This window comes from Papio anubis, chromosome 4 (assembly GCF_008728515.1).
Source record: "Papio anubis isolate 15944 chromosome 4, Panubis1.0, whole genome shotgun sequence".
Taxonomy (NCBI): Eukaryota; Metazoa; Chordata; class Mammalia; order Primates; family Cercopithecidae; genus Papio; species Papio anubis.
In genome coordinates, this window is record NC_044979.1 from 55,842,451 (window position 1) to 55,859,295 (window position 16,845).

Genomic DNA, 16,845 nt, shown 5'->3' on the forward strand with positions numbered 1-16,845 from the left:
GTACATGAAGACAAACTCAACATCATTAACACCAGGGAACTGCAAATCAAAACTGCAATGAGCTGTCGCCTCACGCCAGTTAGAATGGCTATTATCAAAAAGCAAAAAGTAACAAATGCTGGCGAGGATATGCAGAAAGGGGAACTCTTATAGACTGTTGATCGAAATTACAATTAGTACAGCCATTGTGGAAACATTATTGAGGTCCCTCAAAAAATTAATAATAGAACTATCATATGATCCGGCAATCCCACTACGTGGTATATATCCAGAGGAAATGAAATCAAGCCAGGCACAGAGGCTCATGCCTGCAATGCCAGCACTTTGGGAGGCCGAGGCAGGCAGATCACTTGAGGCCGGGAGTTCAAGACTAGCCTGGCCAACATGGCGAAACCTTGTCTTTACTAAAAATACAAAAATTAGCTGGACATGGTGGTGCATACCTGTGATCCCAGCTACTTGGGAGGCTGAAGCACGAGAACTGCCTGAACCCAGGAGGTAGAGGTTGCAGTGAGCCACTGAAGCACTGCACTCCAGCCTGAGTGACAGAGTGAGACTATCTCAAAAATAAAACAAAACAAAACAACAACAACAAAAAACCCACAAAGGAATTTAAATCAGTATGTCAAAGATATATATGCACTCCCATGTGCACTGCAGCCAATATATACAATCAGCCTAAGTGTCCATCAATGGATGAATGGATTAAAAAATGTGATATATATATGCACAATAGAATACTATTCAGCCCGAAAAGCGTGAAATCTTTTCATTTGTGACAACATGGATGAGCCTAAAGGACATTGTGTTAAATGAAATAATCCAAGCACAGAAAGATCCAAGCACAGAAAGACAGATATCTCATGATCTCACTCATATGCGGAATCTAAAAAAGGGGATCTCGTAGAAGTAGAGAGGAGAATAGTGGTTACCAGAGGCTGGGGAGGGAGTGGTGAGTGTCTCACGTGTCCGTGTGAAGAGATCACCAACAGGCTTTGTGTGAGCAACATGGCTGTTTATTTCACCTGGGTGCAGGCGGGCTGAGTCTGTAAAAGGAGTCAGCAAAGGGTGGTGGGATTATCACTGGTTCTTATAGGTTTTAGGATAGGCGATGAAGTTAAGAGCAATGTTTTAGGGGCAGGGGATGAAGCTCACCAAGTACATTCTCAAGGGTGGGGAGAATTACAAAGAAACTTCTTAAGGGCAGGGGAGATTACAAAGTACATTGATCAGTTAAGGTGGAGCAGAAACAAATCACAATGGTCATCAGTTAAACTATTTTCACTTTTTTTGTGGATCTTCAGTTGCTTCAGGCCATCTGGATGTATACGTGCAGGTCACTGGGGATATGATGGCTTAGCTTGGGCTCAGAGGCCTAACAGTGAGGGGGAGATGAGGAGAGGTTGGTCAATAGGTACAAAGTTACAGTGAGATAGGAGGAATAAGTTCTGGTGTTCTATCGCACGGTAGGGTGACTGTAGTTAACAATAATGTATTATTGTATATTTCAAAGTAGCTAGAAGAAAGGATTCTAAATGCGCTCACCACAAAGAAATAAATGATCAATGAGGTGATAGATATGCTAATTACTCTGATTTGATCATTACACAATGTCTACATGTGTCGAAACATCACACTGTATCCCATAAATAGGCACAATTATTTTGTGTCAGTAAAAAGCAAAACTTAAAAAATATCTGGCTGGGCATGGTGGCTTACGCCTGTACTCACAGCACTTTGGGAGGCCGAGGCAGGCGGATCATGAGATCAGGAGATTGAGACCATCCTGACTAACACGGTGAAACCCCATCTCTACTAAAAATACAAAAAAAAATTAGCCAGGTGTGGTGGCAGGCGCCTGTAGTACCAGCTATAGGAGGCTGAGGCAGGAGAGTGGCGTACACCTGGGAGGCGGAGCTTGCAGTGAGCTGAGATCGCACTACTGCACTCCAGCCTGTTTGACACAGCGAGACTCTGTCTCAAAAAAAAAAAAAAAAATTTTATCTGTCTGTCTGTCTGCTGCCTATCTATCTATCTATCTATCTATCTATCTATATCTATCTATCTATCTATCTATCTATCTATCTATCTGAGCCTATCACTCCCTGGCTCAGATTTCCTTGGGGACTCCACACTGCTTACAGTATCAATGGGCTGGTAGAGCAAGCTCTTCCTGAGGTGGCCCTTGCCCACCCCTGCAGCCCTACTTCCAGCTGACTCCTGCCTCTCATCCTCAGCTCCAGAGACACAGAACTGACTCTCCTACAGCTCCTCAAACATGCTGTGTTCTTGTTTCCCCATCTCTACAAGTTATTCCGTCTGTCTGAAACACCCTCTGCCCTACTTGTCCGCCTAGTAAATTCTTCTTCTTTTTGTTTGTTTGTTTGTTTGGGTTTTTTTTTGGATACAGAGTCTTTCTGTGTCACTTAGTCCAGAGTGCAGTGGCATCATCATAGCTCACTGCAGCCTCAACCTCCTGGGCTCAAGCGATCCTCCTGCCTTAGCCTCCCGAGTAGCTGGGACTATAGGCACACACCATCATGACTGGCTGATTTTTCCATTTTTATGTTGTAGAGATTGGGTCTTACTATGTTCCCCAGACTGGGCTGAAACTCCTGGACTCAAGTGATCCTCTTGCCTCGGCCTTCTAAAGTGTTGGGACGATAGGCGTCAGCTGTCATGCTTGGCCTTGCTTATCTCTTAAGTTTCAGCTGTGGGGAAGCTTTCCTAGAATTTCTGGGCAGGCTTAGGATCTCCTACTTTGTGTTTCCACTGCACTTTCTATATGTCTCTACTGAAGCAATCAGCTCGTTATATTCTAGTATCTGTTCCATGCCTGTCTCCCTATAGCACTGTAAGCTTCCCAAGGGAAGAGGCTGGATCATCCCGTCTTTGGGATGCCTAGCAAGATGCCTAGTTCATAGGAGGCACACAAAATGTTTGATCAGTGAGTGAATGAATGAATCTGGCATGATTTCCTTCCTCTTAACAAAACACTTAAGGCTTCTTTAAATTCCACATTGTCTCAGATATGGTCTGAGCTGGAGCGAAAGCACTTACAGCTGCGTGTCTTAAATCTGATGATACACTTGAAAGAGACCACCCATCTGCATGGAACACACACACAAATAAAGCCTGCATCCAGGGAAGCAAAATCTCTAAAGCAGGAAACACATGAAATCACTTGGGATTCAAGAAATAGGAAGAATGAGAGTTGAAAGGAAGCAGGGTAGTTCAGAGACAAATGGATTTGCCATGGATTTTCAAAAAGTACATAACAAGAAGTCTGCCCAATTATGGGCTTTTGGTTTTTTTCGTATGGAGCTGGACCTCTCCTAGTCCTCCTCAGGCCCTTCTCTCCAGCCAGTGGCCTTATGTGAATCTGCTGGTCCCATCGTGCAGTGATAGTGGTTCCTTCTCACAGAGGTTATGGTCCATTGTCTCCTGTTTCTAGCAAAGTGCCTACTAAAAACACTGCAAACAAAAGTGACCAACTTGAGCCTGTCACTTCCCTCAAGATGGATCTTTGGCAGCATAACTCTCCTCTCTACCTCCATCAGGTAGGAGGCAAGCAGTCTCAAGGCCAGGTGATCTACTTCCAGGTAACAGAGATGCCAATTTTCCTTCCTTCTATGAGCATCACAATACAGAATCTATTTCTGTGTGGTGATCAAAGCTGGCTTTCCTTTAGACTTGTAGGTCAATAAATTAGGTCAGAGAGGTTGATACATTTTCAAAAGAAATGTGATTACAAAATTCATACTAACAATTGATTAAGTAGAAATAAACAAAAATAATTGAGAAGACTGGTAGTTCCAGCTACCGAGGAAGCTGAAGCTGGAGGATCCCTTAAGCCCAGCAGTTTGAGATCAGCCTGGGTGATACAGCGAGACACTGTCTCTTAAAAATTAAAATAAAATCAGCCGGGAGCAGTGGCGCACCCTGTAATCCCAGGGAGTATTTGGGAAGCCAAGGCGGGCGAATCACAAGGTCAAGAGATCAAGACCATCCTGCCCAACATGGTGAAACCCCATCTCTACTAAAAAGACCCACAAAAATTAGCCAGGTGTGGTGGCACGTGCCTGTAGTCCCAGCTACTCGGGAGGCTAAGGCAGGAGGATTGCTTGAACCCGGGAGGCAGAGGTTGCAGTGAGCCAAGATCGCGCCACTACACTCCAGCCTGGCTATAGAGCGAAACTCCATCTCAAACAAAAACAAACAAAAATAAATAAAATAATTGAGAAGAAAAGGTACATTATATTTATAAAATCCTAATTACTAACTAGAGAAGAAAAGGGAAGATTGCTTGGGAGATGAAGATAAATTTTCAAGAACATTGTACATGACAGTATTATCAGTGAATTTAGAAGGAGGATGTGCTAATTGAGATAATACATATTTCCAAGTATAACTTTTGTTCTTTATTTCTGAAAGAATGTGGTATGCAATACCAAACAGAGCAAATCTTTCAGAAAGAAGCATGTGAAATGTAAGTCCTGATTCAAACAATTCCAAATAGAAATACTTTTCATCCAAAAATTCTGAGAATATGCCAGCAAGATAAGAGAAAATTGAGTCCATATAAATAAATAATTTTATAAGTAGACTGATTCACTCAACAAATATTTACTAATTGTCAGCTATATATCCTACACATTGTTAAGTTCTGGGAGTACCAAACTGAAAGACAGAGTACTGGTCTCAAGGTATAGTCTAATGGCAAAATAACAACAACAAGAAAAGCAACACCACTGTATAGTTAAAAGTTACTAAAAGTATGAGTTCAGAGTATGGGTTCATATCTTGGCTGGTGCCACGGCACTTTGAGACTGCAGGCAAGTTACTCAATTTCTCTGTGCCTCCATTTCCTTCTCTTTAAAATGGTGATTATAATATTACCTACCTCACAGTGTTGTTATGAGGATTAAGTAAGGCAGTGCATGTAACCTGGCACATGGCAAGCACTCAATGCATCTTAGTGATTATTTATTTGAATTATGACATAATGAGATTTATTTGCTGAAAAGGAGATGGAGGCATTGCACCACAACAGCATGGATAAGTTAGAAAATGAACACTTGATTGGGCGTGGTGGCTCACACCTGTAATCCCAGCACTTTGGGAGGTCGAGGCGGGTGGATTACCTGAGGTCAGGAGTTCGAGACCAGCCTAGCCAACATGGTGAAAGCCCATCTCTACTAAAAATACAAAAATTAGCTGGGCATGGTGGCGGGCACCTGTAGTCGCAGCTACTTGGGAGGCTGAGGCAGGAAAATCGCTTGAACCCAGGAGGCGGAGGTTGCAGTGAGCTGAAATCACGCCATTGCACTCCAGCCTGGGCGACAAGAACAAGACTCCATCTTAAAAAAAAAAAGAACACTTGTCTCTATTGTCTTTGTGGAGGAGTCAAGGGAAGCTTTTCAGTTTTTGAGGTGTAGCTGAAAGCTGGAGGAAGAAGCAGGTGAGAAGGCCTGGAGGCATGAGGAGGGTTATGTGTTGGGATCCACAGATGACTCAGTTCTGTCAGAGCATGGCTGGAGAAGACAGGGGATGTGGTGGGAGATGGGGCTGGAGAAAGAGATGGAGGGCAGAATTTGGGTGGCCTGGAGTGCCCTGCACAGCAATTCAGGCTACATGCAGTATGTAGTAGGAGCCATTGAAGAACTCTGAGTAGAAGAATAGGACAGATTTGTGCACAAGAAACATAACTCTGGTGGCAGTGTGGATGATCTATTGAAGAAGGGATGAGCAATTGCAATGACAGCCAGAAATAGTGAGGTTTTGATGGTGGCGGCAGATTTGAGAGATATTTAGGAGGTGGCTTTGGTGGGGCTTAGTGATTGTCTGAATATGGGGAACAGGGAGGCAGAGAGGAGACATACACAATGCTCAGGTTTTTATTTGGTCAGTTGTGAATATGGTGGTGCCATGAACCAGGAAAAGAACCTAGGAGAGTAATTAGGGTATGGAGACAAGATGCTGAATTCCATTTTGGACAATTTTAATACTAGTACTAGCACATCTCTCTTTACTATGGGCCCCTTTGATTCTGGGTGACAGAGAAGACAAACACCCATCTGACTTTCGGAATCTTTGTTTTTGTTTTGTTTTACTTTGTTTTCCTCAGGATACCTGGAACCATAGGAATTCAGTGTGTTCAAATTCAAGCATTTCTGAAAGAAAACTTACACAGGATTTTCAATACCATCCCCCTCCGGTTTTATACCCTCTATCACAGCAAAAACTTATACCCTGTTTTATCCTTAAAAACAAACAAAAAAGGCATGAAAGAAGGCTTCTTATGTTTACTGACTGTCAGGGGCCTTTTTAGATTTCCCATGATCTATACACCCAATAACTACATCCTGGAGTCCTGGGTGCCCCATTCCATCTTATTTCATAGAGTGCATTTTCCAATATGCTGAATTCAAATATCAAATGCCCTAGGTTATATAGATTTCCCATATAGAGAAATTGGAGCCCTATAAAGAGGGTCATAAAGGTACAAATGCAGAGGAAGGAGCAATGTACTTAAATCAAAGGAAAGTCCATCACAAGCATTCATCTTTCACCAGACTCCTGACTGAAGCTAGCAGAAAGAATAGGAAGAGCTCAGTGAAATCTCATGGCTTCCAGTTTGAATTCTAGTCCTCTGAAAGTAACAGTGTTGAGTTAGAGGGGCCTATGACACATTCAGATGTCTAGTTATCAGTTAGCGAACAAGATCTGTAGCTCAGGAGAGAGATCTGGGCTAGATCTAGAGATGGCTGAAGTGGTCAAACCCATGGTTGAGAGATAGAAAGAGAAGAGAAGATCAAGTTCCAAGCTCCAGGGAACATCAGTATGTATTGGATAGATATGAAAGATGAACCTACAAAGGAAACTGAAAATGAACATCCAGAGAAGTAGGTGGAGAAAGAGGTCAGAGTAATATCATGAGAAACAAAGAAGATGCTATTTCAAAAAGCAGGCGATGGTCAGCAGAGTCAAGCTTCAAAGCCGGGTCAAGTAATATGAAGATAGAGCAGTATCCATCATTTGTAAAGTAAAACTGTTCATCTATGTATATAATACTTGTACATGTTAACATTCATAGCTGAGTACTTTGCTTGAATATTAGTGCATTTGTGCTGATAGTTTGTTTAGAATAGAAAGTAAACTAACCAGAACTGTGTGTGGCGTTGTATAAAGAAATAAAGCCTAGTGTTAATATTTTATATACTTCTTTGTTGAAATACAAAAATATTCAATAAGAGACTTACATATTGGGTTTTTCTCCTCCAAATTATGCTATTTTCATAAACATTAATAATACTAAAAGAAATATGGATAATGAAAAAACGTATCATTGCCCACCCTCCAAAACGTCCATTTCTTTTTTTTTCTTTTCTTTTCTTTTTTTTTTTTTTTTTGAGATGGAACCTCCCTCTGTCGCCCAGACTGGAGTGCAGTGGCGCAATCTCTGCTCACTGCAACCTCCGCCTCTGGGGTTCAAGCGATTCTTCTGCCTCAGCCTCCCAAGTAGCTGGGACTACAGGTGTGGACTACCACGCCTGGCTAATTTTTGTATTCTTAGTAGAGATGGGGTTTCACCATATTGGCCAGGCTGGTCTCGAACTCCTGACCTCATGATCCACTCGCCTTGGCCTCCCAAAGTGCTGGGATTACAGGTGTAAGCCACTGCGCCCTGCCCAGAATGTCCATTTCTTTTAATACACATACGCATACACTATACACACACATATGAAGATGTGATCTTTTCCTTTTTTTTGGAGACAGAGTCTCACTCTGTCATCCAGGCTGGAGTGCAGTGGCATGATCTTGGCTCACTACAACTTCTGCCTCCCAGGTTCAAGCGATTCTCCTGCCTCATCCTCCCGAGTAGCTGGGATAACAGGCACCTGCCACCATGCCCAGATAATTTTTGTATTTTAATAGAGATGGGGTTTTGCCATGTTGGCCAGGCTGCTCTTGAACTCCTGACCTCAGGTGATTCACCTACCTTGGCCTCCCAAAGTACTGGGATTACAGGCGTGAGCCACCGTGTCCAGCCTGCAGATGTAATTTTGTATACTGCTTTTTGAACCTAAGTATGTTACTATATATTCTTTATAACAAACACTTCTCATGTTTGCAGAATATTCTATGTGTACTATGACATCTCAACAAATTACTTTTTAAATAAAAAGGGGTACCTCTTCTAATGAAGAGATCTATGGTAGTCATCTTCTGAACCAAGTGGCCCAACAGCATCACCAATTGTGGAACAATTGGACATATGTGCCTCCCAATGGGATGCTATAATAATTCAGGAGTATTTTTTCAAAAAAAGTTTACCTTGAATCCAATCATAAGGAACAATTAGACAAATACAGAATATGAGACACTCTACATAACTGGCCTAGATCCTTAAAAAAAGTCAATGTCTTAAAATAAAAATAAAAAAAGACTAAAAAGACATGATAACCAAATCCAATGCACAAATTGGGTCTTGGATACAAAAAAATTTGCATGTTGACTTTGTACTAGATACTATGGTATTACTGTTAATTTTATTGGGTGTCATAATGTTATATATGTCTATACTATATATACATAATAATACTATATAGTTACATAGGAAAATGTCCTTATTCCTAAGGAGATGCACATGAAATATTCAGGGATAAGGCATCATGATATCTGAAACTTATTTTCAAGTAGTTCAGAGAAATTTATGTATATTTGTGTGTATATACATGTGTGTGTCTATATATAACTATATATATAAACTATGCATATGTATAAAAACTTTGTTCATACATATATAAATAAAATATGTATGTTCATATATACACTTAACTAAATAAATGCGGCAAAATGTTAATAATTGGTGAATTTATGTAAAGGGTATGTCGGTATTCTTTGTAGCTATTCTTTAAACATTTCTGTACATTTGAATGTTTTCAAAATAGAGAGTTGGGGAAGCATGTTTTCTGTTTATGTTGGTGATAGTCTAAGCCAGATGTAGTATGACTCAGCCGTATAGTAAGTACATAACACCCACACACATGCGCGCGCACACACACACACACACACACGCACACACAGAGCATTCCAATATTTGGTAACTAGTTCATTGCTGTTGTCTATGTACATCAGCTAAACAATTCCAGATGAAAAAGTGTGGGGAAAGTGTAGTGTTCAAGGATTTGTCTGCTTTCAAATGTCTGTGTGCATGTGTCTGTTCCTGGCAGTGTTCCATCTTCCCTCCTACTACTCCCAGTGACCCCAAACTGAACTACTTCCAAACAACTCACACTTTCCACATGAAGTCTCTGTTCAGGCTGTTTCCTCAGCCTGAAACACTGTTCTCATTGTTTCACTCATCAAAATGATACTTAATCTTTAAGGCTTGATTCAAAATCTCCTTCCTCTATGAAAATCTTTTCTAGACTGCCACCTGTTTCTTCCAACTGGAAGCATTCATTCCCTGCTGTGTGGTCCCTATAGCTCTCTTGAAACACATACTTTATTCCTTCTGTAGAGAATGAGTTGGTACATAAGGAACCTCATTATAGTGACTTATGTACCAACTCATATTCCCCAGAGAGAGAAAGTTCTGTTTAACTCTGTTGCATAGGATGAAGTCCAGATTCCTTAGAATAATGTACAAGGTTCTTGTGACTTGGTGCCTGCTTCCTTTTGAGCCTTATGTCTTGATATGCCCCTCAATGAACCTGATACTGGAGATATAATGAAGCCAATTTTCCACTCGGAATTCCTGGGCCCCTAAGATTCAGGCACCTTAATTCCATTAGCGATGGAGGAGCAAAGTATTCCCCAGGATTCCTGTGAATTTCTGGTGCCTCGCATTCTCACGCAACCTGTAATGCTGGTGACTTCTCCAGGCCACCACTCCAGCTGCTTTCCTCTGCACTTCACCTGACCATGAAATGTAGTCCCTTTTTATGCTTTGGGAAAATAAGAGCAAAACCTCTCTCCAGTAAAAGCATTCATGAGTTTGGCTGACTTATGAGGGAGACCAAGGACGATTTCCATTGCAATGATGCCACGGTTTTCCTGAAAGGTAAGCATCAATCTGCCTTTTGCCCCACTGAGGCCGAGTCCGTCTATCTTGCTGTTACCTCTTGCCTCCTCATTTTTGGCTTGTCTTCCCACTGTACTCTTCTCACTCCACTCTTCCTGTCCCTCCCAGGGCTAAAACCTTGGCACCAGAAATCTGTAAAATGTAAATGTCACTTGTTTCAGAGAACACCTCCTAATTTGGAGCATTTATGAACCTCACAGTGCCAAATAGAATATTTACCTTTCTGGCTCTGACATTCTTTAGGTCACTAAACTAAAAAGCTTCTGAGTAAAAAAGAAAAAAACATTAAAAGTGAATCCTGTTGCCTGAAACAGTGTATTTCACTTATTCAGCAGTGAAATTCACTGGTCTCCTGTAACCAGCATGAGGCAATTTTTAGTGGAGACCTCATCTCTGCCAGCTCAATTTGTTGCTGCTCAGTTACAAAGATGTGTTTACTTCCAGGAGAAAGGGCTTCAAGTTACTTGTCTAACACATGAGCATGGTGACATCTCTTGCTCCCTATTTGGCTAATATTTTGGTCATCAGGGTCTGAAGTTGCCAACAAAAATATATTAAAAGTGGGTAATATCTATATTCATCTTGGACTGAAGGATGCTGTAGGAATATTTTCTGAGTTTTATTTACTTATACAATTATTACATCAATCTTTTTTTGAACACTTTTTATTGAGACATAATTCACGTACCATAAAACTCACCAATTTAAAGTATACAATTCAGTGGTTTTTAGTATGTTTGTGGTGGAACCACCACTAAAATCTAATTCCAGAACGTTTTCTTCACTCCCCAAAAGAAAAGCCCTTCCCATTAGCAGTCACTCCTTATGCCTGTCCCACCCCTGAGCCCGCTCTAGGCAACTGCTAATCTACTTTCTGTTTCTACATATTTGCCTGTTCTGGACTCTTCTTCATACAGATGGAATCAAACAATAGGTGGCCTTTTGGGTCTGTCTTCTTTTACTTAGGATGACGTTTTCAGGTTTCATTCATATAGTAGCATGCATCAGTACTACTTTTATTACCAAGTAATATTCTGTTGTATGGACATAACATATTATATTTATTCTTTCATCAACTGATAGATTGATGTTTGGGTTGTTTCCACTTTTTTCTTTTCTTTTTAGTTGACACATAATAATTGTACAATTTGTGGAATGCAGAGTGTTATTTCCTTATGTAATGATCTAATCATGGTAATTAGCATCCATCACCTCAAATATTTATCATTTCTTTGTGTTGTGAGCATTAAAGATCCTGTCTTCTAGTTTTTTGAAAATATACAATAAATTATGGTTAACTATATTCACCCCACAGTGCTGCAGAATACCTGAACTCATTCCTCCTATTAAACTATAATTTTGAAATTGTTAACCAACCAATCTCCATCCTCCCTCCCTGCCACTCTTCCCATCCTCTAATTCCCACAATTGTACTCTACTTTTTCTTAGCTCCCACAAGTGAGGACATGTGGTATTTATCTTTCTGTGCTTACTTTATTTTGCTTAACATCATGTCCTCCAGGCTTATCCATGTTGCTGCAAATGACAGGATTTCATTCTTTTTTTGTGGCTGAATAGTATTCCATTGTGTATATATACTACATTTTCTTTATCCAGTTGTCTGTTGATTAACATTTGGGTTGATTCTATATCTTACCTATTGTGAGTAGTGCTGCAGCAAACATGGGAGTGCAGATATCCCTTTGATACACTGAGTTCCTTTCCTTTGGGTAAACACCCAGTAGTGAGATTGCCGGATCATATGATAGTTCTGTTTTTAGAGAAATCTCTATGCTGTTCTCCATAATTGCTGTATTAATTTATATTCTCACCAACACTATATAGGAGTTTTCTTTTCTCTGCATCCTCACCAGCACTGTTATTTGTTGTCTTTTTGAAAATAGCCATTCTAACTGGGGTGAGATGACATCTCATTGTGGTTTTGATGTATGTTTCCCTGATGATGATTTTTCATATATTTGTTGACTATTTGTATGTCTTCTTAAGAGGTTGTTTGGAGGTTCAAGCAGGGAAGTGCAGCTACTTGTATACCCTAGACCAATAACCCATATCCTCCTCCATCAGGGTTGGCTATCCTCTTTGACTGAGCATGCAGCTTTGGGGAGGGACACACATGGAAGAGTGAGGGAAGAGGGGGACACCTGCCTAGCCAGCCAGATCAGCCGAATCAACCCTGGCGATCAATGGGGTGACAGATATCACAGCCACATCACCCTCACATATGTCTTCTTTTGAGAAATGTCTGCTTGGTTCCTTTGTCCACTTTTTAATCAGATCATTTGTTTATTTGCTGTTGAGTTGTTTGAGTTCCTTGTATATTCTGGATATTAGTCCTTTGTTGTATGACTAGTTCACACGTCTTCTCCCATTCTGTAGGTTGTCTCTTTACTTTGTTGATTTCCTGTGTTGTGTATAATCTTTTTAGTTTGATATCATCCCATTTGTCTATTTTTGTTTTTGTTACCTGTGGTTTTGAAGTCTTAGCTATATAAAATCTTTGCCAAGATCAATGCCCTGAAGCATTCCCCCTATGTTTTCTTCTAATAGCTTTATAGTTTCAGGTCTTATGTTTAAGTCTTTAATCTATTTTGAGTTTATTTTTGTATATGGAGATACAGGAGTCTAGTTGCATTCTTCTATATACAGATATCAGGTTCTCCCAGCACCATTTATTAAAGAATGCATGGATTTTATTATAAATAGTGCTGCTATAAACATTCATGTACAAGTCTTTGTAAACATATGTTTTCACTGCTTTTGGGTATAAACCTAGGAGTAGAATTGATGGGTCATATTATAAGTCTATGTTTAATTTTTGAGGAAATGCCAGACTGTTTTCCAAAGTGGCTGGCTCATTTTACATTTCCACTAGCAGTATATCCAATTTGTCCACATCCTCATCAACGCATTTTATTATCTGTATTTTAAATTATAGCCATCCTAGTAAGTATGTTGTGGTATGTCATTATGCATTTATCTAATGGCTAATAATGTTGATCCATTCAATTTTTAGGCCATATGTCTTAATGAACAATTACAGTGATGAGACAAGGCATTCCATCTTAATATTTTAATTTTTAATGATTTTGATTAAAGTAATAAGGAGCATATAGGCTGTTATATGTCATATTTAGCAAATGCACTTCATTTATGGCTCATCTTAAAAAATTCTAACTTGACTACATAAAAGTGAAATCTAAGTGAAAACTTCAGAGATAGTTTCATAGGACAAATTTTCTATAGGATACTAAAACATACTTAACTATTATCAAGTATAGGGTAAAGAGACAAACTTTGCATCTTTTACTTGATATTTGTGTTCAAACAATTTGGATTCTATTGGGGAATATCTAAACTCTTCCAATTCTTTTAACATGAATAAAATAGCATCCACATCTGGAACCCAGACTACATGTGATGGCTCTGCAGGGTTTGGTCAGACTTTGTTTTGAAACAGGGAGGCAGAAAACATAATGGGTTCCTAGCAAAAGATCCACAGTCAACAATAAAATTGAAAGGATGAGGTTGCATAGAAGAAAAATATATTCCTGAAGAAACTGAACAAACAAATGAAAACTTATGGCACAGGAATAAATTCAGCATAAAATAAATGCAAATAAAAGTTTTTAAAAAGTTAAACGAATTCACAGATTTTATTTTGGAGTGGTATGCAATACCATTAAAAGAAATTAGAAATCATAGTTTAAGCAGAGGCTTAAATAAAACACATTTTTCTTAATCCAGACCCTTTTTTTTTTTTTTTTAAATGAGAAGGCCCAATCTGTGCATTGGGAATTTAAAAAAACAAAACATAAAAAACAAAAAAAACAAAAACAAAAAAAACAGAAAAAAACCAAGATATAATATTTGCATAGCCCATTTTCAACTGTGGTCCAAATGTTGTATTTAAGATCAATAAAATATAAACCAATCCTGCAAATAAAATATAAAGAGGACAAATCTATGTGTCATTTATGGTATTTTCCCTGCCAGCCAGCCCTGGAATCATAGAATGGCGGGGGTGGGAACAACCCTTCTGTTGTCCATGTAGTTTAGGAAGCACATTGTATGGGATTACATAAAAGTAATGTGATCCTGATTAAAAAACAGAACGATGGCATTAATAAGCCACATTCGTCAGTTCCTTATCTGAGTGTTGTGCCAGTAAATTTGGGGAAAAAATACTGAGAAATGGGACAACACAATCACACATAAAAAAATTAAGGCTGGAAGTGCAATCTCTTTTTTTAAATTAAAAAAATCCAAGGCTTTTAATCTGAAAAAGAAGTGGTCTATTACTGAATGATTATCTGTCTCTAGGCCTTTATATAAAGATCTATTCTCTTCCTCTTCAAGGGATTAATCATTATAAAATGAGCTAAAGATTTTAAGATGTTTTTGTTAGGCATAAATAAAAATATATTAACAAATAGGTTCTTTTTTTTTTTTTTTTTTTTTTTTTTGAGACGGAGTCTCGCTCTGTCGCCCAGGCTGGAGTGCAGTGGCCGGATCTCAGCTCACTGCAAGCTCCGCCTCCCGGGTTCACGCCATTCTCCGGCCTCAGCCTCCCGAGTAGCTGGGACTACAGGCGCCCGCCACCTCGCCCGGCTAGTTTTTTGTATTTCTTAATAGAGACGGGGTTTCACCGTGTTAGCCAGGATGGTCTCGATCTCCTGACCTCGTGATCCGCCCGTCTCGGCCTCCCAAAGTGCTGGGATTACAGGAACAAATAGGTTCTTTATCCACATGAAGTGTCTTCAAAATAAATTAGTAAGCTGGATTTGTTTATATTGATTCAGATAACATGTATCTGGAAACAAGTGGCAAGATAATAACCTCCTAAGGGAGTTTTCTGACTCTGGGATTCCATAAAAGCTTTTGTAAAACATTAGAGACAACCTGAAAATTTTACTTAATGGCATTGCCTAACCTAAGTGGTCTTATCATTTGTTAAGTGTAAAGAAATATGACAGCAGCTAAAATTTTTTAGTTTTCATAAATGGTTTTTTATATTGTCAGTTTGTATAAATGGTTATTGGAACTATATATTCCATACTAAATGATAATCACAAAATGATCTTTATATTAAATATTTTTAGGGTTTGAATGTACTTTCCAAACATAAAAAATTGAAGGAACTTTCTGTATCCGAGTGTTATGGAATCACTGATGTTGGAATTCAGGTAAGATCATTAAGATCATCTGTTAGAGAAATAAGATTGAAATTTTTCAAAAAATTGATTAATTCACTTTATTTCTTATTTCCATAGGTTTTTGGGGAATGGGTGGTGTTTGGTTACATGAGTACATTTTTTTAGTGGTAATTTGTGAGATTTTGGTGCACCCATCACCTAAGCAGTATACAATGTACCCAATTTGTAGTCTTTTATTCCTCACTCATTTCCCACCCTTTTCCCCAAGTCCCCAAAATCCATTGCATCGTTCATATACCTTTGCATTCTCATAGCTTAGCTCCCAATTATGAGTGAGAATATACAGTGTTTGGTTTTCCATTCCTGAGTTACTTCACTTAGAATAACGGTCTCCAATTCCATCCAGGTTACTGCAAATGCCATTATTTCATTTTTATGGCTGAATAGTATTCCATGTACACATTCCATACACACACACATATATATATATGTGTGTGTGTGTGTGTGTATGGAATGTGTACATGGAATATATATATATGTGTGTGTGTGTATATATGTGTGTGTGTGTGTGTGTGTGTATATATATATATAATCACAATTCTTTATCCACTCATTGATTGATGGACATTTGAGTTGGTTCCCCAATTTTGCAATTGCGAATTGTCCTGCTATAAGCATGCTTGTGCAAGTATCTTTTTCATACAATGACTTTTTTTCTTCTGGGTAGATACCCAGTAGTGGGATTGCTGGATCAAATGGTAGTTCTACTTTTAGCTCTTTAAGGAGTCTCCACACTGTTTTTTATAGTGGCTGTACTAGTTTACATTCCTACGAGCAGTGCAGAAGTGTTCCCTTTTCACTGCATCCCTGCCAACTTTTATTATTTTTTGATTTTTTGATTATGACCAGTCTTGCAGGAGTAAGATGGTTTCACATTGTGGTTTTGATTTGCATTTCCCTGATCATTTGTGATGTTGAGCATTTTTTTTCATGTTTATTAGACATTTGTACATCTTCTTTTGAGAATTATCTGTTCATGTCCTTAGCTCACTTTTTGATGGGATTGTTTGGTTTTTTCTTGCTAATTTGTTTGAGTTCATTGTAGATTTTGGATCTCAGTCCTTTGTCAGATGTATAGATTGTGAAGATTTTCTCACACTCTGTTCATTGTCTATTTACTCTGCTGTTTCTTTTGCTGTGCAGAAACTTTTTAGTTTAATTAAGTACAAATTGAATAAATTTTGTGGGTCATAGTAGAAAAAAAAGAAATGGATTGGAAATGTAACAACACATATGTGATCCTAGTTGAACCAAGTTCAACTCCAGGCTCTTAGTTAGGTCTCCACAGCCAAAGTGATTGAGATTTATTTTCCCATTTTTCCCTGTCTACTCTCTCCCTTCCTCATGTCAGATTCAAAGCAAACAGGGATATTTTACATGGAGAGTAATGAACTGCAGTGTGGTAAAAGTCTTCTCGTATAAACAAAGTATTCTGTAGATAGAAATGTTATAGAATCTAATCATTGAAAGTTGGGGGAGTTTGAAAAATTATGCCAGACACTCAACAGTTAGGAACTTAAG

General features: G+C 39.0%; 2 protein-coding genes across 13 annotated transcripts in view; one reads left to right on the plus strand and one right to left on the minus strand.

The window, feature by feature from the left end:
- Positions 1-16,845, plus strand: part of FBXL13 (F-box and leucine rich repeat protein 13) — a 276,151-nt gene that overhangs the window by 218,472 nt on the left and 40,834 nt on the right. For all 12 annotated transcript variants that reach the window (XR_004183440.1, XR_004183441.1, XM_017957017.3 and 9 more), the window contains one exon: positions 15,211-15,294. Coding sequence is in view for 10 of the 12 variants with exons in the window: in XM_017957017.3 (XP_017812506.2) it covers positions 15,211-15,294 (84 nt within the window). In the remaining 2 variants the exon portion in view is untranslated. The remainder of the gene's footprint in view (positions 1-15,210; positions 15,295-16,845) is intronic.
- The window catches only part of FAM185A (family with sequence similarity 185 member A), a 170,057-nt gene that overhangs the window by 47,864 nt on the left and 105,348 nt on the right, over positions 1-16,845 (minus strand). The window lies entirely within an intron of this gene.